This window comes from Pan troglodytes, chromosome 1 (assembly GCF_028858775.2).
Source record: "Pan troglodytes isolate AG18354 chromosome 1, NHGRI_mPanTro3-v2.0_pri, whole genome shotgun sequence".
NCBI lineage: Eukaryota > Metazoa > Chordata > Mammalia > Primates > Hominidae > Pan > Pan troglodytes.
Window position 1 is genome coordinate 41,226,038 of NC_072398.2, and position 22,034 is coordinate 41,248,071.

General features: G+C 45.7%; 1 protein-coding gene across 6 annotated transcripts in view; it reads left to right on the forward strand.

Annotated features, from left to right (window-relative positions):
• Positions 1-13,095: 13,095 nt before the first annotated feature.
• LOC107970009 (uncharacterized) overlaps positions 13,096-22,034 on the forward strand; it is a 110,585-nt gene continuing 101,646 nt past the window's right edge. For 5 of the 6 annotated variants that reach the window (XR_010156798.1, XR_010156796.1, XR_010156794.1 and 2 more), the window contains exons 1-2: positions 13,096-15,074; positions 16,079-16,176. Coding sequence is in view for 3 of the 6 variants with exons in the window: in XM_063810102.1 (XP_063666172.1) it covers positions 14,783-15,074; positions 16,079-16,176 (390 nt within the window). In the remaining 3 variants the exon portion in view is untranslated. Of the gene's footprint in view, positions 15,075-16,078; positions 19,065-22,034 lie in introns of those variants that run through there. The other variant, XM_063810100.1, reaches the window with a different exon arrangement.

Sequence of the window (22,034 nt, forward strand, 5' to 3'; positions counted from 1 at the left end):
AGATGGCCATGAGGTTGTGTCAGTGAGTGGGGGTGGGGAGAGGCAGGAGGTCAGACTACATGGGGCCTTTTTAGTTGTAGATTGGGAAGTCACTGGAGGGTTTTGAGCAGAGAAGTCATATCATCTGCTTTATGTTTTAAAAGGATCATGCTGGCTGCTGAGTAGAGAATAGAGGTTGAGGGATAAGAAAGTAGAAGGAGACCGTAGCAAGAAGAACGATCATGGCTGGGAGCAGGTGATCATATTGGCAGTGATGAGATCAAGCAGAATTCAAAAAGTGGTTTCAAAGTAGAGGTAACAGGACTTGCTCAGTCTATTTATTTCTTCAAATAATAATCATATTAACAATGATAGTAGCTAACAGTTTTTGAGTGCTTACTGTATGAAAATTGAGATATGGTGCCAATATTTAAATAGCATATTTTACTTAACATTCACAGAAACCCTGTGAAGTAGGTTCTATTATCTCAGAAAAAGAAACTGAAACTCAGAGAATAACAAGGGACTGTGTTACGTGCACAGTGGCAGAGGCAAAGATGAATAGGATGTGAGTTTATTTGAACCCCAAATGTTTAAATCTTGGGGATAATACGACACACATTTAAACAAAGAAGCAAGAAAAAAAATGCACAACAGAAAGTGAGAAATAACACGAGGAAAGACTAAATGAAGTGCTTTGTATCTAGACGTGGGCAGGACTCTTTCCAGCTGAGAAGATCTGAGACTGGGTCATGAACAGGTGGTTTCTGAGTGGGTCCTGTAAAAATGAATACGATTTTGATGATAGTAATGAGTAAGGATATTTGAGACTGATAGAAGAGTACATACAATATGTAGTGATGGGGAAAGATAAGGTACTGTCAAAGGACAATGTGTTTTCTGGTATGACAGAGAAGTAGAATGTGTTAAGGGAAGCCGAGTACCAGAAAGATCCGGGTGTCACAGTTTGTGTAGGGTGTTTAAAGCTAAACCACAGAGTTTAATTTTATCCAATAGAAGAGGAGCCACAGAAGAGTTTCCATTTATTCATTAATTTATTCATTTATTCAAAAAATATTTCTTGAGTGCTTATTATAAGCCAGGTACTATGCCAGGCACCTGGGATAAGACATAGTCCCTTCTGTCAAGTCTTTACATTGGGTGGATGTGGGAGGGATAGATGACAGAACAATATGCATTGAGTGTAAGTGCTATGGTATAGGAAGCTCTGAGTGGGAGGGGCATGGAAGCCATGGAAGACCATGGAAGGCTTCCCAGGAGAAGTGACGTCTGGACTGATCCTTTGGTCAAGCAGGAGTTAAAGAGGAGAAAAGGAGAGATATGGGTGTTCCCAAGAGAGGAAGAAGCCTTGTCCCAGGAGCAAAGTGAGGGTGATTGTTCCAGAAATGTGAGTGATTCTTTTAAGGCTCAAGCAAAGCATGTGATTCTTCTTTATACCTTCTATTTCTTTGCTGAGTGTTTCTGTTCTTTTGTTTCAAGCATGCTGCAATTGCTCATTAAAGCATGTTTATGATGGCTGTCTGTTTTAAAATTCTTGTCAGATGGTTTCAACATCTTTATCATCTCAATGTTGGCATCTGTTAATGGTTTTTTCTCAATCAAATTGAGATTTTCCTGGTTCTTGGTATTACCAGTGATTTTAATTGCATCTGGAAATTTGGGATTTATGTTGAAAGACTGGATCTTATTGAAAGATTCTGTTTAGCACCCCTCCTTTGATACCACACTGGTGGGTCCAGGTTCCCCATTCAGCTGTTGACACCTGCAGGGCAGAGAGGTGGGATGGGGTGAAGGGGGTACCTCATTATTGCTGGCCCAGGTTAGAAGTTCAGGCTTCCCAGTAGATCTCTGCTGATACCACACTGGTGCCATGTCATTCCTTGAGTCCAAAAGTCCCTCCCAATTCTGCCTTCTTCTCTCTACATATCGGAGTCTCCCTATGTTTGACTTATATATAATGTCCAGGGTTTTTAGAGTTAGTTAACAGGAGGCATAAGAAAAAGTGTGTCCACTCCATCTTGTCTGGAACTGGAAGTTCAAGTCGAATATAAGAGAGAGGAGAGGAAATCACAAGCCATGAGACTGGAGAGTTAGGCAGGTTCTACAGCAGCTATTCTCAAAGCCCTCTTACACTCTTAAAAATTTAGAACTTCAAAGAGCTTTTGATTTTGAAAGTTACATCTATCAATTATTACTGTTTCAAAAATTAAAATTGAGAAAATTTTATTTATTAATTTGTTTAAAAATAACAATAATTATTCCATTACATGATAATGTAAGTAATGCTTTTCTTAATGAAAAATAATTATATTTTCCAAAACAAAAACAATTAGGAAAAAGAGTGTCATTGTTTTAGACTTTGGTAAATCTCTCTAATATCTGGCTGAAGAGAAGAATGCTGATTCTTTTTTTTTTTTTTTTTTTTTTTTTGAGACGGAGTCTCGCTCTGTCACCCAGGCTGGAGTGTAGTGGTGTGATCTCGGCTCACTGCAAGCTCTGCCTCCTGGGTTCACACCATTCTCCTGCCTCAGCCTCCCAAGTAGCTGGGACTACAGGCACCCGCCACCACGCCCGGCTAATTTTTTTGTATTTTTAGTAGAGATGGGGTTTCACCGTGTTAGCCAGGATGGTCTCGATCTCCTGACCTCATGATCCACCCACCTCAGCCTCCCAAAGCGCGCTGGGATTACAGGTGCGAGACACCGCGCCCAGCCCCCGAATGCTGATTCTTTTATCTGCTTCTGTATTCAATCTGTTGTGATATGATGGGTAGCCTCTGAAACACTCCACTGTATACTTGTGAAAGAATGAATGTGAAAAAGGAAAATAGATTTGTAGTATTATTATGCAAATTGTTTTGACCTCAGAGACCACTTGGAAATGTTTTAGGGAACCCGCAGAGGACCTTGGATCACGCTTTGAGAACCGCGGCTCTAGATATGTTACTATTTCAGTAGCATCTAAGTACATGTGGCTGCTGAGCACTTGTAATGTGGCTAGTGCAAATGAGAGACAGGACTTCCAGCTATATGTAATTTAATAAACTCAAATTTAAAAACTGGAACCTCATAAAATGTTTTGTCGTTGTTGTTAAACATGACCTTATAGTTTTGGTAGGAATACATTTCACTTTAACCCTTCAAAATTTAGCATTTGAATTGAGATATGCTGTACATGTTAAATACATGACAGATTTTGAGGACTTAGAAAAAAATAATGTAAGATATTTCATTAATAGTTTTTATATTGAGTATGTTTTGCTATGATAATATTTTTGATATATTGGGTTAAATAAAAGGTATTTTAAAATTAATTTAAGCTATATTTGTTAAAATCTTTAGAATGTGGATAATAGAACATTTAAAATGACATACGTGGTTCACATTTTATTTCTCCTGGAGTGTACTGCTGTAGATGAATTTAGATGATGAAGGCTTTGTGTGTCATGTAAAGCTTATCCTTTATTTTGAAGGTAATGTAGAGCCATTGAAAAGTCTGAAGTAGAGAAGTGACATATCAGATTTGCATTTTAGAAAGCTTACTCTGGCTTCAGTGTGGAGCATGGACTGAAGAAGGAACCAGTTAGGGTTAGGAGGTGATTGCATTATTGAAGGGTAGGAAGACTGTGGCCTGAAGAAAAGTGGCTAAACCGGAGACGTATGGCTGGGCGCAGTGGCACACGCCTGTAATCCCAGCACTCTGGGAGGCTGAGGCAGGCGGATCACTTGAGGTCAGGAGTTCGAGAGCAGCCTGGCCAAAATGGTGAAACTCTGCCTCTACTAAAAATACAAAAGTAGCCGGGCATGGTGGCGCCTGCCTGTAATCCCAGCTAATCAGGAGGCTGAGGCACAAGAATCACTTGAACCCGGGAGGTAAAGATTGCAGTGAGCCGAGCTCATGCCACTGCACTCCAGTCTGGGCAACAGAGTGAGACTCTGTCTCAAAAAAATAATAAACAAACAAACAAATAAATAAATAAATTGGAGACCATAGTGGAAAGATGAAATCAACTGGATTTGGTTCTTAGGTGTAATAATGGCATTTTGGTTATGTAAGAGAATGTTCTTATTTCTAAGAGATGCACACAGGAATCTTTAGGGATGAAGGGCCATAATGTCTGTAATTTACTTTCAAATGTCCGTCATATTCACACACACATACACAGTATATCTGTGAGATAATAAGAGTGAAAAGGTAAATAGCATCTTAGTAGTATTATGAAAAAAATATATATGGAGAGAGGGGAAGGGGAGAAAAAGCAAATATGAGACAAAATATTAGCAATTTTGAATCTACATGAAAGCAATCTAGTAAATGATGAATCATTTTAGTCTTCTTCCAGCCCTTTCTGTAGGTTTGACAATTTTCAAAATAAAAAGATGGGGAAAAAATGGGAAAAAAAACTTTAAAAAGTCTTGGTAATCACTGATTAGATATGAGAGAAAGGGAGTGACTTTCTGGTTTCTTGCCTGGCAACAGAGTAGACAGCACTGTCCTTCCCAAGAGGGAAGTGCAAGAGGAGAAATGGAATTGGAGGGATGATGAGCTCGTTATGGAATGTGTGGACTTTGAGGTGCTCTGGGCTCCAACAGGCAACGTGCAACCCTGAAATTTTTGAGAGGGAAATGTGGTAGAGATGCAGACATGGGTGTCTTTAGAATCTAGATGGTAATGGAAGGTACTGGGGGACCCTGGAGTATCAAGGGCATGTGTGGAGAATGAGAAGAGATGAGGTGTGAGGATGAAATCCTGGCGAACACTGACATTTCAGGGTCAGCAAAGAAGGATATTGGAGTAGACAACTTCCAAGGTGGCCCATGACACCACCTCTTCATAGGCAGGCTTTTGTGTAGTCAGCCCCTCTCACACTGTATCAGTAGTGTTGGTCTGTCAGACAAGAGGGGTGGAAGTGATGGCATGTCACTCCTGAAATTACATCACAAAAGACATTGTGGCTTTCATCTAGGCTTGGTACATGCTCATTCTTGTTGATCCCTTGTTCTGGGGAAGCCATCTATCATGTCATGGCAGGCTACAGGGAGTTCCATGTGGGGAAGAACTGAAACCTCCTCCCAACAGCCATGTGAGGAAGCTTGGAAAACCTTAGAAGAGTATCCTTTTAAAAAAAGTTTTAAATTAAACATAAATAAATACATAAACAGTACAACTGCAATCTCATGAGACATCCCAAGCCAGACAACTCAGGTAAGCCATTCCACCCAGCTAAATTGCTCCAGATTGCTGACCCTAAGAAACTGCGTGAGGCCAGGTATGGTGGCTCATGCTGTAAACCCAACCCTTTAGGAGGCTGAGGTGGGAGGATTGCTTGAGGCCAGGAGTTTGAGACCAGCCTAGGCAAATAATGAGAACCCCCGTCTCTACAACAAATTAAAAAATTAGCCAGGCATGATGGCACGTGCCTGTAGTGCCAGCTACACAGGAGGTGAGGCAGAAGGATTGCTTGAGCCCAGAAGGTTGAGGCTGCAGTGAGCTGTGTTTGTGCCACTGCACTCCAGCCTGGGCAACAGGGCAAGATTTTGTCAGGAAAAAAAAAAAAATCAAGAAACTGTGTGAGAGAATCTATGTTTTTTTTTTATTATTATTATACTTTAAGTTTTAGGGTACACGTGCACAATGTGCAGGTTAGTTACAAATGTATACATGTGCCATGCTGGTGTGCTGCACCCATTAACTCGTCATTTAGCATTAGGTATATCTCCTAATGCTATCCCTCCCCCCTCCCCCCACCCCACAACAGTCCCCAAAGTGTGATGTTCCCCTTCCTGTGTCCATGTGTTCTCACTGTTCAATTCCCATCTATGAGTGAGAACATGCGGTGTTTGGTTTTTTGTCCTTGCGATAGTTTGCTGAGAATGATGGTTTCCAGCTTCATCCATGTCCCTACAAAGGACATGAACTCATCATTTTTTATGGCTGCATAGTATTCCATGGTGTATATGTGCCACATTTTATCCATGTTGTTTTAAGCTTCTGAATTTTGGGGTAATTTGTTATGCAGCAACAGATAACGAACACAGACAAGCCTCAAAGGTGAGTTAGAAGGGAATATGTCGAGACAGGAGAACCATGAGCCTGGGATCTTGAGAATATGTCATGGAAGACAGCCTGGAATACGGTGGCTAATACTACTGAATGGCAGAGGATTGGAATTTTCAACAAAGAGGTGATTTATAACCTTGGTGAAAGCAGTCAGGAGAGTGGGGGAGGGCAGAGACCAGATTATAGTAGGCCAAAGGGCAAATTAGAAAAGCTGTAATTTTTCCATTATCACATTTATTGAGGGGAAAAGTACAATGAGTATCACAATCCTAATTTTAGGTATGAGAAAGCCAAAGTCACATTGCTAATATGTGGCAAAATCCTCCTGACCGTTCCACCAGTGATATATTAAATAATTTTCTCTGCTAGCATGGTGGCTCATGGCTATAATCCCAGCACTTTGGGAGGCTGAGGTAGGAGGATTGCTTGAGGCCAGGAGTTCAAGACCAGCCTACGCAACATAGCAAGATCTGTCTCTATGCAAATAAAAAATAATAAAAATAAATTAGCCAGGTGTGACGGCACATACCTGTAGTCCCAGATACTCAGGAGGCTGAGGTGGGAGGATCACTTGAGCCCAGGAAAGAGGTCAAGGCTGCAGTGAGCCATGATCGCACCACAGCACTCCAGCCTAGGCAACACAGTGAGACCCTGTCTTTAAAAAAGAAAATTCTCGGCCAGGCACGGTGGCTCACGCCTGTAATCTCAGCACTTTGGGAGGCTGAGGTGGGCGGATCACGAGGTCAGGAGATCAAGACCATCCTGGCTAACACGGTGAAACCCTGTCTCTACTAAAAATACAAAAAATTAGCTGGGCGTGGTGGCAGGCGCCTGTAGACCCAGCTACTTGGGATGCTGAGGCAGGAGAATGGCGTGAACCCGGCAGACGGAGCTTGCAGGGAGCTGAGATCGCCCCACTGCACTCCAGCCTGGGCGACAGAGCGAGACTCCGTCTTAAAAAAAAGAAAAAGAAAAAGAAAAAGAAAAAAAATTCTCTCCACCTACATTCATTACTGTTTCTGGGAAGAGTTCTGATAAATTCAGTTTTTGCAACCTCGCTCCATTTCCAGTGATATTCTTGAATCCCTTATGATTGTGGTGACCCAGCCCGCTTCCTAGCTGGGATGCTCCTTCATCTGGTTCTGCCTAACTCACCCCTCAGCCTCCACTGCCTTGGGTAAGTCCTTAGAAAGAGAACTGACAAATTAAAGTGAGACATTCTTTCATTCATTCCATAGCTATTTATTGAGCTTCTTAGAAGAGCTTCAGCTACCTGGCTAGCATTCTTAGACATCAATGGGCAACCAACTTGTCATTGGCAGTTTTACATATGAAGTCAGCACTCCACAAGCAAAAGAAAATCTGCCTTAGCTTCCTAGAGAGGGGGGCCCTACTCAAGGTTGAATAGAGCACAGTAAAATTCAGCAACTGCAGCATCAACAAATGAAGCAATCAGGGTAATCATTCAGCAGTGATTAATAGCAACATCTCTTCTTGGGTCTCAGACATGAAGCTATACATAGGTAGCTATTCCTAGCTCTAACTCTGTTTTAATGTATTTGGCCTTCAGTAAATCAATTCACCTTCCTCTGACCCATACAGTGTCCCCCGCGAAAGGTTTCCTGAGTAAGATTCACCCTGGGGGTGCAACCCACTTCAGACCTGCTTGAGCTGCACCGAGCGGCCACATGGTGTCGTGGTCACCCCCTCTGGCTTTGGAGTCAGACATGCCTGCATTTGGGGTCCAGCTCTGACATGTTAGCTATGTCACTTTGAGCAGATTACTTTTTTAACCTTTTCCATCCTTGGTTTCCTCATCTGAAAAAAGAGGGGGCAAGGGCTAATATCCACCTCATAGTATTACCATATGTATAACAGGAAGAAAAAAATGTAATGTAAAAAATGATTGCCATATTTCTTCATTCTGGGGGGAGCAGGATTCCTCACAGAGGTGCTTCACTCATTTGTGGAGGAATAAACACTTTGTTCAACTTTTTTGGTTAAGAAAAGCAGCTGAGGATCCAATTCTCAGCTCCTCTGATCTCAGAGTGAGAATAGCCCAGAATGGAGATGTTTGTTCAAAAGAGTTAAATTTCCTTTGTATAATAAAGTAACAGTAATCAGATATTTTCAGGGAGAGGTGGAGGGCAGTAGAGAGATGGAGGGAAAGGATTGGGGAAAGGGAGAAATGGCTGCAGGCAGGGCTCTGGGAGGCAGAGCAGCCAGGAAAAAGGGTGCTGGGCACGCTAGTGTGACGATTTTCAGCACTTCCTGGTCCGAGTGATGCTGTCACAATCCTATGTTGCCCTGACCTTTAGTTAAAGTCTTCCAGGCAAAATGACCTTAAGTCCTGGGAGTCTTTGGGGAAAGAAGAAAAGAAGGAGCCCGCTTGCCATGAATGAGAGTGATGTGATAAGAGGACAACATTGTCAGCAGGCCGGTGAAAGTGCCCAAATTCAGCTGGAACAGGAATTCATAAGGAAAAGTGATCACAAAAAATGTCACTCCATGCGCCAAGAGTTTTTGGAAATCTTGGCTGGGTGTGGTGGCTCACACTTGTAATCCTAGCACTTTGAGAGGTCAAGGCAGGAGGATCACTTGAAGCTGGGAGTTCGAGATCAGCCTGAGCAATAAAGCAAGACTTCATCTCTATAAAAAATACAACAACAACAACAAAAAATTTAGCTAGGCATGGTGGCTTGCACCTCTCACCCCAGATACTCAGGTGGCTGAGGCTGGAGGATCGCTTGGGCCCAGGAGTTCGAGTCTGCAGTGAGCTATGACTGGGCAACAGAGCAAGACTCTGTCTCAAAGTAAAAAAAATAAAAATAAATAAAAATATATCTTGGGAAAACATGGACTTTCCAGACTTGGGTTGTTAATAAAACATGATTCAAGAACGTGGGCAAAAATTAAGTTACATAAGGATTAAATGAGAGAATGTACATAAAGCAAGTAGCTCAGAGCCCAGTTCTTGATAAGCTTTCAACTTAAAATAGCCCTTATTATTATGACTTAATGTTCAATTTCCTCTTTTCTTCACCCCTTTTACTTCAAGGGCTCACAATCTACTTAAAAATTTTGATATAGTCATTCATTTATTCTACAAACATTTACCAAAGTCCTTTGATGTGTCAGGTAAGTTAAATAATTTCAGGCAGTAGTAATTGTCATAGCTAATGTTTTTGAGGGCTTAGTATATACTAGGTACTGTGCTAAGTGCTTTACATAGCTTTTTAAATTTAATCCTCAACAGTCCTAGGGAGGAACAATTATATTCCTACTTTACAAATGAGGTTAGAGAATATGGCACAGTGAGGTCAAGAGACTTGCCCCAGATCACACAGCTAGCCAGTGGGAGAGCCAAGGTGTGAACCCAGGCTGTTGAATTTCAGTGCACACTTTTTTTTTTTTTTTTTTTTCCCTGAGACGGAGTCTCGCTCTATCACCCAGACTGGAGTGCAGTGGTGTGATCTCGGCTCACTGCAACCTCCGCCTCCCGGGTTCACGCCATTCTCCTGCCTCAGCCTCCCCAGTTGCTGGGACTACAGGAGCCCGCCACCACGCCCAGCTAATTTTTTGTGGTTTTTGGTAGAGACAGGGTTTCACCGTGTTAGCCAGGATGGTCTCGATCTCCTGACCTCGTGATCTGCCTGCCTCGGCCTCCCAAAGTGCTGGGATTACAGGCGTAAGCCCCTGCACCCGGCCTAGTGCATGCTTTTAAGCTCCACGCTACACTATTTTTTATTTAATTTTTTTCTTTTTGTGTCTTCTCATGCTTGTTTCCTAACTATACTGTTTTTTAATGCAACTGACGATGTGTGTGAGTTATGGCGTGCAGAGTCAGAGGGATGATGAGGGAATGGCCACCATGGGGACGTTATCCTAGAAGAATGAGTGGGATTTTCTTGCCTTCTTTTCCCTTGAACCTCATATTCCCTTTCCAGCTCTAAGCACTCAAGATGGAGTGGCAGTAGGATCCCAACACTTATATCTGTCCAGAATTGGTCATCAGCTGGCTTGAGTTCTCCCATTCTGCCTGTGCCTTCCCTTAGCAAGGGAAAGAACAAGATGGAAGAGAAGGAAAAGGCCTGATTGAACCAGCCAATAGATAATTAGAAGCTGACTATTTTGCAATAATGCAGCACAACAGCAATAAATAAATCAATCACTTGGGGGGTGGGGAATGACTTTCCTATAATCAGCTATTAAAGACTTGTACCACTAATTAGTCTATTAATTAGAACTGTTCTCTTCCTTCCACATGTTATCAGCCTGCCAAGGCAGAGAAAACTCAGCCCCGGGGGCAGGAGATAAGAGAAGTAAGACATACAGAAGTGGCAGATTCAAACAGCTGGGCTTGTGTGTGTTTTAAAAGCACAGTTCTTAGTGCCCCGGGCATATCCACCTGCTAGTAGGAAAAGAACGTTTATCAAAAACCAAAAGGCTGTTGTCTTTGTTGAGCAGAAAGGGGAAAAAAAGATTTAATCTTTAAAGAGAAAAACCACTGTAACCACACTCAGGGATCTGTGAAGGGCAGTTCCACTGGGTGTTCCCTACAGCACAGGACACAGTGAGAAACAAACATGCTTAGTGCCAAGGCAGCATAATCAGAAGACCGAGGGGCAGAGGCACTCTGCTCCTACTATGTGCCTGGCACCACCTCCGTTCTTTATGTTTGTAATATCTTGTCTGATGATTTCATCTACATTCTCAGATGCCCTTGAGTTATTTCTGGGAGTTCCCAAAAAGGGACCTCAGATGAGCCCTCACAGCTGTGGTCACCAAAAGATGGCTGCTCTGCTCTGCCTCTCCTGTTGTGGCTCTCAGTGGTTCATGCTCCCCGCCCACCAAGAGCTTGGGAAAGCCTCTCATCACCATGCCTGACCTTGTTTTGCAAGCTCAAAGGGCTCTGCCTGGGCCCAGAAACTCACAAGTCATTCTTCAAGAGTTCCAACAAGCTCTGAGCCCCACAGCCATCTACATATCCCTGACAAATGCACACTGAGGAGTACTGCAGCCTTCATACTCCTTTTCTCACTTTCCCAGCTCCTCCGATCTGCTCTGTCCTCCCCTAGTTACTAAGCAGACATCCCCTTGCATTCACATGAAAAATAGCAGACACAGGGTGGGGTTTGGGGGCAGGTGTCTCCACTAGCAACAGCTCACCAACAGTTGATAGGTTATCTTGCTTAATCCTCCCAACAGCCATGTGATGGGCTATCAATCCCATTTTGCAGAATGGGGAAACTGTGGCTCAGAGAGGTTAAGCAATTTGGCCAGGCTTCCATGGGCTGTGACAAAGCACTTGGTAAGAGCTCAGTAAACATTTGCATGGACAGAATTGAAAATATGGAGGAAATGGAAGATCTCCAGCTTCTGAGAAGTTCAGAGCCTGCGGGGATCCAACTACACAGTAAAGGGGGCTGTCAATTGAGGTGGCCCCATTAGAGTAAGAGAAGGGGCAAAGATAGAGAGCATAGGGTCAGACCCAAGGCCAAGGCCAATTCGTCCCCACCCCATTCTTTCCTATCTTGATAACTGTTGATATATAGTCCATTTTCTACCAACAACTCACCTCTGCCCCATGTGCCTCAACAAACACATCCACACACACATAAAAACCCTTCAGAAGTGGTCAGTGGTGACATTTATGAGCTGCATGATCCTCAGGATGTCAACATGTGTCCCAACATCAATACTTACTTTGGGGATGGAGAGAGGAGCAGTGGTGATGTGGCGGAGAGAGTCTGAGCTTGAAATCCCATGTCAGGCCTCTGTTCCTTGGCAACCATCTGGGTGACCTTAGGCAAATTGCTTTACCATGTCTACCTTCATTTTCCTTATATGCAAAGTAGGAAATGTCAGCTGTCTATTCAAAATGTTATTGTGAGGATCAAGTGAAGTAATGCAATACTTCTAACATATATATATATATATATATAGAGAGAGAGAGAGAGAGAGAACTTTAAAATTACAAAATACTTTGTTACACATATATCTCTGGCCACCTTCAGAGCCAGAACCCTAATTATTATTATTTTCATTTTTTAGATAAGGAAATAAAAAACTCAGAAAGATTGAAATTCACTTGAAAACAGTGAATAGTGCTATTATTAAAAGGCAGTAGGCCTGTCCCACCCTATCTGACTTTTAGATTATGAAGCACCACTGCATTTACCCCCAGAGTCTCTCATCTGGGCTATGTGCCATGTTCAAAGCTTTCATTCATTTAATAAATATTTATGTGTTCCCATTTGGCACTAGGTATTGTGCCAGGCATTGAGGATACTATCGCAGAGGTATTAGTGTGGCAGGGAAAGCAGACGTCATATAAGAACAATAACAATATTGTGATTTTCATATTATAGCAGAGGAAGGGCCAGGTGGTGCAGGAGGAGACAGTCGGGAAACCTGAGGAATAGGTGAAACAAAGTCTCAAAAAGTCGGGGACAGCCAGGTGCGGCAACTCATGCCTGTAATCTCAGCACTATGGGAGTCTGAGGCAGGCAAATCGCTTGAGCTCAGGAATTGGAGACTAGCCTGGGCAACATGGCAAAACCCTGTCTCTACAAGATACAAAAATATTTGCTGGGCATGGTAGCGCATGCCTGTAGTCCCAGCTACTCAAGGGGCTGAATTTGAAGAATCACTTGAGCCGGGAAGATCAAGGCTGCAGTGAGCTGAGATCACACCACTGCACCCCAGTGACAGTGACAGAGTGAGGCCGTCTCAAAAAAAAAAAAAATTGGGGGAGGACTTTTATCAAGGTGGAGAGAAACATGGTGTTTAGTACAAGTGAAGCATATAGGTAAGAGTGGAGGCTGTGCCAAGACAGGAGGCTGGAGAGTGAGTTGGGCCCAGATCTAGGAGGCCTTGTGAGCCAGGCAAAGGAGTTTGAACCTCATCCTTAGTCCAGAATGAAACTACATAAGAGTTTTACGTAGGGAAGGGATTGATATATTTGCAAGATCCTTCTAAATGGGATATTGTCTTAGTCCAAGCTGCTACAACAGAATACCACAGACTGAGTGGCTTAAACAACATTTATTTCTCACCATTCTGGAGGCAAGGTAGTCTAGGATCAAGGCATCAGCAGATCTGTGTCTGGAGAAGGTCTGCTTCCTGGTTTGCAGTTGGCCATCTTCTCACTGTATCCTCCCGTGTTGGAAAGCAGAGGAGAGAGAGAGAAAGAGCACACAAACAAGCTTTAGGGAGATACAGACATTCAGTACACAGCAGATGTGGAGACTGGATCTGGGCCTAGTGAGGCTGGAGGCAGGTAGGCGAGTTAGGCTAGAGACAAATGCAGAAATCCCAGCAAGAAATAATGGTGGAATGAGCTAGGAATAAAGAGAGGGCCAATCTTAGAGATTTAAGATTTAGGAAGTAGAATCAGGATGTGGTGATTGATTGGCATATGTGCAAGAAAGGAGGAAAGTGAGATGGAAAAGTCAAGGATGACATCCACATTGCTTGTGCACCAGGCGGGTGGGGACACCCCTCACTGGACTAGGAGACACTGGTGGTAGAATATCTGCTATTTGGTATGTGTGTCCTGCATGAACTTGTCTTGCAACTTCATCCAGGAACCCCTAAATTATGGCTGCCTTGCCTGGAGGAGCAGGAATGAATGAGATAAACCTATCAACTTGAGGATTCTGTTTTCCAGACGCCTAGAGGTCCGTGTGGTGGAGCATCAGGAAGGGAGGAAAGGTGCAGGTAGAGCAAAGGCATTCATCTCCCTGGGCCTCCTATTCTCTCAATCCAATCTCTCTGATTACTTAAGAACTGTTTGTCGAAGGCATACCATGTAAGGCCCTTAGTAGTTGCAGAGGGAGAAACTGATCTTAAAACAGTTTTGCTATCTAGAAGGAGATAAGAAAACCAACCACAGAAATAAATACAGGTGTATTTATAACATGTTAACAGCCATAAAAGACATACTCTCAGAAAACTGAGGTCATAAATGACATTGCTGATTGGGAAAATCAGAGAGGAAGAGGTTTTCGAGTTGGCCTTAAAGGACAGGTGGAATTTCTACAGGCGGAAATGTGAGATTGGGCGTCCAGTGGAGATATCCCTGAAGGAGGAAAAAGCATGAGATAAGATGGCAGCGTATTCAGGTAATCACCAGCTCGCTCTTTCTGCTTAGGGTATCTGCACAAAGTGAGATATTAAGCTGGGATCCACGGAGCTTTGAGGAGTTTCAGAATTCCCTGAAATATTGTGCAAAATTATATTTCTGTATGCATGTGCATTTTTTTGAAGAGAGGGTCCATAGCTCTTCTGCAATTCTCAGAAGGGTGTAGGTACAAGAAAAGGTTAAAAAGAGCAGTTGAAATTTCCGAATTAGAATTTACAGGTAGGCTGGGGCATCTGTGCATGTGTGTTCTAACAAGCTCGGGAAGTGACTCAGTGCACACCTCGGATCTCTAGACGGGCCCATGGAGGCCTTGAGATGCCAGCCTCGAGCGCTTCCCACCCATTTCCCACCCCTCGATTCTCCACCCCCATTTTACAAGGAGTCACCAGCATCCCCACAGTCTCCACTGCCCTGGAAGAAATATGGCGAGGCAAGGTCAGAGGAACAGGGGGGAAATCAGAATATCTTGCAAAGACTCTGGAGTCCCCTTCAGAGACAGGGTGGGTGGGAGCTGCTCTGCCCCGAGTCTAGCGACGGCCACACGGCCTGACAGGTCTCCCGCCCCGCCGCAAGCCCATGGTCAAATTCTGGGAATTTCCGAATCAGTTGGCCGGCCCGGCTGCGGCAGATTTTCCCGGACACGAGCGTGCAGCGCCCGACGCGGCCGCTGGGTGGCGCCGCGCGGGACGCCGAGCGTGGGAAGCGCGGGCGCGCGGGCAGGCTGAGCTCACACGCCCGGGAAGCGGCCGCCGCGGAGTCGGCGTCCGCAGCGGCTGCGCATCTCGGGCCTGCAGCGGGGCGCTTGGCGGGCGGGGGCCGGGGGAGAGCCTGTTTGCGCAGTACCCCCGGAGGGCGGAAGGCCGCCGAGGTAAGAGCCGGGACTCGGCCAGGTGGGAGTGGGCACCTTGGGCCGGGCCTGCAGGGCGGTCCCCGAGCGTCCCGGGGTAGGGTGGGCTCCCTGGGGACGATGCCCAGGGCCCCGGCCGCGCTCCGGTCGCGCCCCACCCCGGCTGCAGCGCGGCCTTCGGGCGCTGCTGGCCTCGCCGCGGGGGTGGGAGCGGTCGCGGCCTGGAGCAGCTCCGGGCGGGCCCCAGGCTCTGGGGCCAGGGCCAGCTGCGCGCAGGGGTGAGTGAGCAGCCCCCGGGCCCTCAAGTGAGCCCCTGTCCGCTCCCCACCTTGCATTTCTCCTCTCCGCAGTGGGCGTGGTGCCCCTTTGCTGCAGAGGGGGCGCCCAGAGTTGAGGAAGGCTGCGGGGGAGAACGCAGAGACAGGTGGTTGAGGGGGCGAGGGCTGGTGCGCCAAGGCTCGAGGTATTAATGCGTATTTCTTTTTCCCCCCTTCTTCAGGGGGCGCGGAGGTCCGTGTGGAGGAGGAGGCGGGAAGGCCAGAGGCATAGCTCAGGAGAGGGCAGGTGCTGCGGGAGATCACTTGGCTCTGTCTCTGTTCAGCTGCCCCCACCCCTGCCAAATTAATAAAGTGGGTGTGGTGATGACGGTGGAGGAGTTTGATGAAGACCTGGCCCAAACTGCCCAGAACTGCCCCAGGCCGGCCGCCTAGTCCCGCGTGTATATCCGGGAGCCGCAGACTCTGAGCATTCTGTAGAGGGAGGGGGAATATTACCCGAAGGAGCTACAGCCACTGAGGCAGCTCCAGAGATAGGGGCTGCGGAGCAATCTTCAGGCTCACAGCCCAAGTTCATAGATGGTGAATTGGCCAGGAATGGTGGGAGATGGGGGCTGTAGGGAAATAGGGTAATTTCCTTAGGACCCCTTCCTTCCAGCTTTGCAACCGTAGACCAAAATTTGGGATCTGGCATTTGTCAAATGTGCTTAATTTTTTTTTCTTTCCCTTTCGGTTTGTTTTGTTTTTTAGGGAAACAGCAAGTGACAGAGCAGAGGAACGGCTGGCCCAGCCAATCCTGGAGCTGCTGTTGCAGCACTTGTTCCCCAAACAAGTGCTCCTACATTCTGGTAGGAGGACAGAGAGGAGGGGGCTACTGGTCCACACCCCTCCCCTGCCGAGGACCCCATGGCTGCTCCCCTGCAGGAAGGGCAGCTAGGCTGCCTTAGGCCGGATGGGCAGAGGCTGCCATGGCCCAGGGTGGTGACGGTTTTGCGGCCCCTCCCTGCTGCCCAGTGTGGGAAGAAGAGCGCAGAGCCTGGCAAGTTTCTCTCTGTGTCCTCTGGGCTGGAAGGAGCAGGTATAGACAGGGCCGAGGCAGCCAGGGCCTGGTGCTGCTTTGGCATTGGTGGCAGGAGGGCTGAACCTCCAGCCCCTTGGGTTTGGTTCCACCCCTGGCCTGTCCCTGGCACTCGACAACTGCTCCTGTGTGCTTATTGGTGCCACCATGTTATATAACGCTTATATAATCTTCCAGGGCGAGCACTGTGTCTCCGCTCTCAGGTCACGCAGACACGGTGTCCGTGTGGGAGGCAGGATCTGTGGAAGCCTGTGGGTGAACCTACTCCCCCGATCCCCAACCTGGCTCCTTCTCCTGATCTCAGCCATAGGAGGGGGGCTGGGAGAGCCAGGTCCCTCTCCACACCAGCTGTATGGGATGAGAACACGGTTGGCTGGGCAGTTTTCCTCACCTTCCTGCCCCACTAGTCCCACTTGCCCTGTCTGGTAGAGCAGATGCCATCCTTGTGCTTTGAGACCAGCTCTTTGTTTTGGGGGACCCCTGGCATGGCAGGTGGCATGGCGAGATGAACCCCAAAATGTTGCAGTGGAAGAACACATGGTACTTAGGGTTGGATAAAGAGAGGGAGAAATTAGCTCTGCCTTTGAGGAGCAAGGGTAACTAGAAGGATGGTGGTGGCATTATAAGAGATTTGGAGCAGGCCTAGGGGCTAGGGGATGGTCAGGGAAGGGTGTACAGGGAAGTAGATCAGACAGCAAAGATAAACATGGTGTTCTTTTACTGTACTCTCCACTGGGCTGTCCCTGGTTACCGGGGCAACAGAAGCAGTGATGAAAATCATGCCTTTCGTTCAGTGGAAAAATCTGGCTCCTCCTCCTGGCTCTTCCTTCTCTAAATCGCCTGTGACCCATTGAGAGGGTTATGCTTCCAAGGGTCAGAGAGAGACCCCAGCATGTTTTCATCATGCTCCCCTTTCCCCAGTCTTCTTTATCATCTCCCCTCTTCCTGCATCCCCTGTCTCCCCCCACAGCTCGGCAGTTGGCAGTTGCGTAGGAGTTGGAGTAGATGCAGGGGGAAGGGCATGGACGTCATCTTAGGGCAGGGTGAGCAGAGCGTGGGCAGAGATGTGGATGCAGGAATGCCTGGCACATGAGGAGGGTCCAGCATTGATGAGCTAGATGGAGCCAAAAGCCTGTTTCTGGGCTGGTAGGAGCTGAGGTGGGCAGGGTAAGATGATGGTGGGCCTTCAGAGTTCAGCAGTCTGGGTTCGAGGGAGTAGGAACTAGGAAGGGCCTGAGGTTTCTTGTGCAGTTATCTTGTGATGAAAACTACCAAACCATATCCCTTTTTGAAGTTAAGATTTTTGTTTAAGTTTTTTCTTTCATCTTGTGATGAAAACCGTGATTCATTCATTCAGCATTTATTGTGTGCCCCCCATATTAGGTGAGGTTCTGGAAACTGGGAAGCCGAAGGTGAGTAGCACTGGACCTTGACCTTGAAGAGACTGTGGTGAATGGAAGGAGGATGAGTATATGGGGGAAGATCTGGCATTGTTGCAAGCCTGGAATCTGGGGTCCCCAGCAGGAGACTAGCAACATACCAGATTGGAGGTGATAGGTTAGGGTGGAGCCTGTGGAAATGAAGAAGAAGAGATAATTTGGAGTGCTACACTGGCTTGAGGACAGGACGTGGGGAAGAGAAAGTGCTGAAATTTTGAACCTTAGTGATTTATAGAAATAGAAACATTAGAGTTCAAACTTGTTTTGGGGAGTCATGTTTGATTTTCTTTTAGACATGTTGGCTTCAAGATGATGGCAGGGTATCCAAATAAAAATGTTTATGGTCAGGCAAGTAAAATATGCAATGAAAGTCAGTTCTGGGAAAAGATTTGAAGGATATTGGATTATGAAGCTTGAAGGTGGGTAGAGGTAGATCCTAGGGCCTGGGGCATTACCTGGAATTGAGTGAGGCTGTATGCCTTGTACTGGTTTATTATCCCAGGGCTTGCCCAGACCCTGGACATTTCTGCTAACAAAAACCCACATCTTCTACCAAACCATATCCCTTTTTAAAGTTAAGATTTTTGTTTAAGTTTTCCTCTCCCTAGTAACTATGTCCAGGTATACCTGGAAACACACACACACACACACACACACACACACACACACGCATACGCATGCACTTATTTCCCCCAAGGTCTTGTACCATTTGCTTATAGCTCGGGGATGTGCTGTAGAAATGTGCCACAAGTCTTTGGCCTCTTCTAGCATGCTGTTTATCACCCTGGAGGAGTAAGAGCACTGGACAGAGTCAGGAGACTTTTGCTAGCTACGTGATCTTGGACACATGACTTCCTTTTCCAGGCCTAAGTGTCTAGTCTTAGGGATCTAGCTTCTTCCAGTTCTGAAGCCCTCTGATTTGATGTCTGGAAAGCTTTTTCCACCTTTGCCCAGGTTTCTGATGCAGACCAGGCTTTTTGAACAAGTAGCCTAGATTTCTTAGTACCTTGTGGGAGGGACTAGTAGGGATGGAGGCCTAGTCCCCAGAGTGGGTCCCTGTCTTCAGTGTGGATAGGAGCCCTCCAGGTGGATGGGAGCCTCTGTTCCTCTTTGGAGCATGGAAATACTGGAAGAGCAGGTTCTCCCAATGACCAGGGGTTGCAAACTGTGGCCCGTGGGCCGGATTCCTGTTTTTGTAAATAAAGTTTCACTGGAACAGAGACACGCCCGTTGTTTGTGTATTGTCTGAGGCTGGTTTCATGCTACAAGGGCATAGTTGAGTAACTGCAAGGGAGCCTGTATGCCCCATAAGCCTAAAATATTTACTATCTTGCCCTTTAGGATAAAAGATAAAAACTTGTCAACCCCTGCTGTAGACTACCAGAAAAGTGCTTGGCCTTTTACTGAGGATGCTTACGATGGCTATTTCAGATTTCTAGGGTTCTTAAAGATTCTGCGTTGGGCCTGTCTTTGTGATCCCATGAGAGGATGATCTGGTAGTTGAAATAGTAGATTATTAGAGTCAGCTCAAAAATAGTCACTCTGTATCTAGGAAAGCTCTTTCATTTTCAGCCTTTTCCCTGGAGCCTGGAGGCCTGAGTTCCTCAGCAGTACTGGGTTTGACAAGCTACTGTCCCTCTCATTCTGATTTCCCTGGGCAGTGCAGAGGATATACTGGACTGACCCAAGTGTTGGGTCAAGGATATACTGGACTGACCCAAGCCCAGTGTTGAGTGAGGAGAAGGGAGGCTCATTGGTTCTGCCTGTCCTGTAGGATCTTTCCCCTGATATCTCTATTGTTTCTGATCTCACTGGCACCTTTAGTGCAAAGGTCCTGGAGATGCCGCCACAGAGAGAGCCTGCAACCCAGCCTGGCATGTTTGTCTGAACCTGGCACTCATCCACTCTGTCAGAATAAGGCCCTGGGCTTGGCGTTTGTGGGACATGTGTCTGTGTTGGCTTGGGACTGGAATCAGCATTCATTATTCCTGCAGCCAACCTTTATGGAGTCCTTCTGTGTCCTAGTTTCCACCTTTTTGACCTGGTCCTCAAGCCAGAGTCTTGCTGAAACTCCTAGCTAGGAACAGGGCTAAAGTTCTCGCTGCTGCAGAACAGCAGCAGCCCAGCAGTTGGGGCAGTTCTGCTCAGATAGGAAGTGAGACACGTCGGTAGCAGGAGGAAACCACATGCTGGAAGTAGCAGGGGGAACGGAGGTGACTGAGGTTGATTCTCGTTGCACTTGATAGGGAGGAGGCCAGCAGCAGGAGGAGGGAGCAGACAATCCATAATAGCAAAGAAGACAGAAGTCGAGCACACCTAGAGCTGCTTTTAGCTGGTAATGGTAACTCTGACTCTAGGAGCATTCCTTCATACCTCCCCGACACAGTTTCCCCAGAGGCTGTTATAAAGAAAACATTCTCTCTTAAATATCTTTTCATTTGTAGGGTTTAGGGTGACCCCATACTATATGGTCTTAAACTTATGTTGAGACAACTGCACTGACTTGGATAAATAAATATCATTTATCAGATATTTATTAAAGATCTATTATATGGCAGGCACTGTGTGAAGTTCTCAGGATAAGAGGTAAATAAAAGATTCGCAGTTTGATCTGGAAGGTTTATGGGCAGCTGAACCAATTTTAATTCCATCTGCACTGGATCACATGCTTCAAGAGAGCATGTCTGTATCTGTCTTGTCCTTTGCTGTCACCCCAGTGCTGAGTACAGAGCTTGGCACACAATAGGCCTCAGATATTTATTGGTTGACCCATCCTTGTTTGATCTGTCCTGGAAATGTGCAGGAGGAATCTGAGTGGGTAAGTGGAGGAAGAGAGGTGCTTAACGCAGCAAGTGTGACAAATTTGGGGGAAGATGGACATACTTGGATATATGACGATGAGTGCCTTTAAGTGACTGCCTTTAAGGAAAAGAGAAGGGTTAAAGCTGTGTGGGCATGATAGAATCCATTGGCATTAGGGCCATGAGAAGGAAGGAATATGACCTGGCTACAAAGGTGGGTTAGAGGTAGTCAGGATCATTGGGTAAAGCAGAGGGCCACCAGAATTGTGAAGAACTAACCAGCAGCAGAGAAGGGAAGAGTGGAAGGAGAGTAGGAGCCATTGTGAGAGGAAACATGGAGACCTCTTCAGGCCTAGGATGAAAGCAGAAATGACACAAGTGAGTCTCAGATGAACATGATGGCAGGGATAAAGAAAAGATGGGACTCTCAGCTCTGTTCTGCTGGTCTCCTCAGAAACCACTGTGTCCATGTATGACTAAAAATGCCTCTCAGTTATTTTCCAACAGTGCGGCAAATGCAAGGAAATTAACTATGGTTTGACCTTATGGTTAGTCTTTTTTTTTTTTTTTTTTTTTCAAATTTGTCAATGGAAATTTTCACAGGTACACAGAGTTAGCGTAATACACCTCAATGTTCCCATCCGCCAGTTTTTCGACTTGTAATCAACACATGGCTTTTCTCATTTCTTTTATACCTTCACCCACCTTTTTCTTACTCCCTTCTTGGATTATTTTACAGCAAGACCTAGATCCTGTATTATTTTATCTATAAATACTTTTTAATGTGTCTCTAAATGATAATACCTTTTAAAAACATAACCCTAGTGGTATTATTACACCTTGAAAAAGCACAGTCATCCCTAAATATCTCCTGTCATCCAAATATCCAAATGGTGTTTAAATTTCCTTCGATGTCTCAATTTCTTTCTTTCTTTTTTTTTTTGAAAACAGCCGGTTGGTTTGAGTCAGGCTCCAAACAAGATCCTCATGTTTCATTTAGTTGATAACAAATCTTCAAGGCTCTGTTAATAAAGATTATGGTCATTCTTAAAAGAATTTATGTTTTGCAATTCTACCTTTTAGATTTACTTAGCTACCCACGATTCTTCCCAGTCAGCTGCCATCAACAGCTTCCTGAGTTTTGTTAGATGATTTTTATGATTTTGAGCATTTTTTCGTGATCCCTCTTGCCTTTATGGTTTAATGTAGCTAGTCATTTTTCCCTTCCTTCAGTAGATATTTCTTGGGAGCCTGTTCTGTTTCAGGAGCTGTACTGGACACTGGGCCTACACCTGTGAAAAGGACAGACAGGGCCCAACTCCTGGAGCTTACAGTTTGACCACAGGAGAGCTGCTGCTTGGCAGTTTTCCCCGTGCGTTCACCCCAGC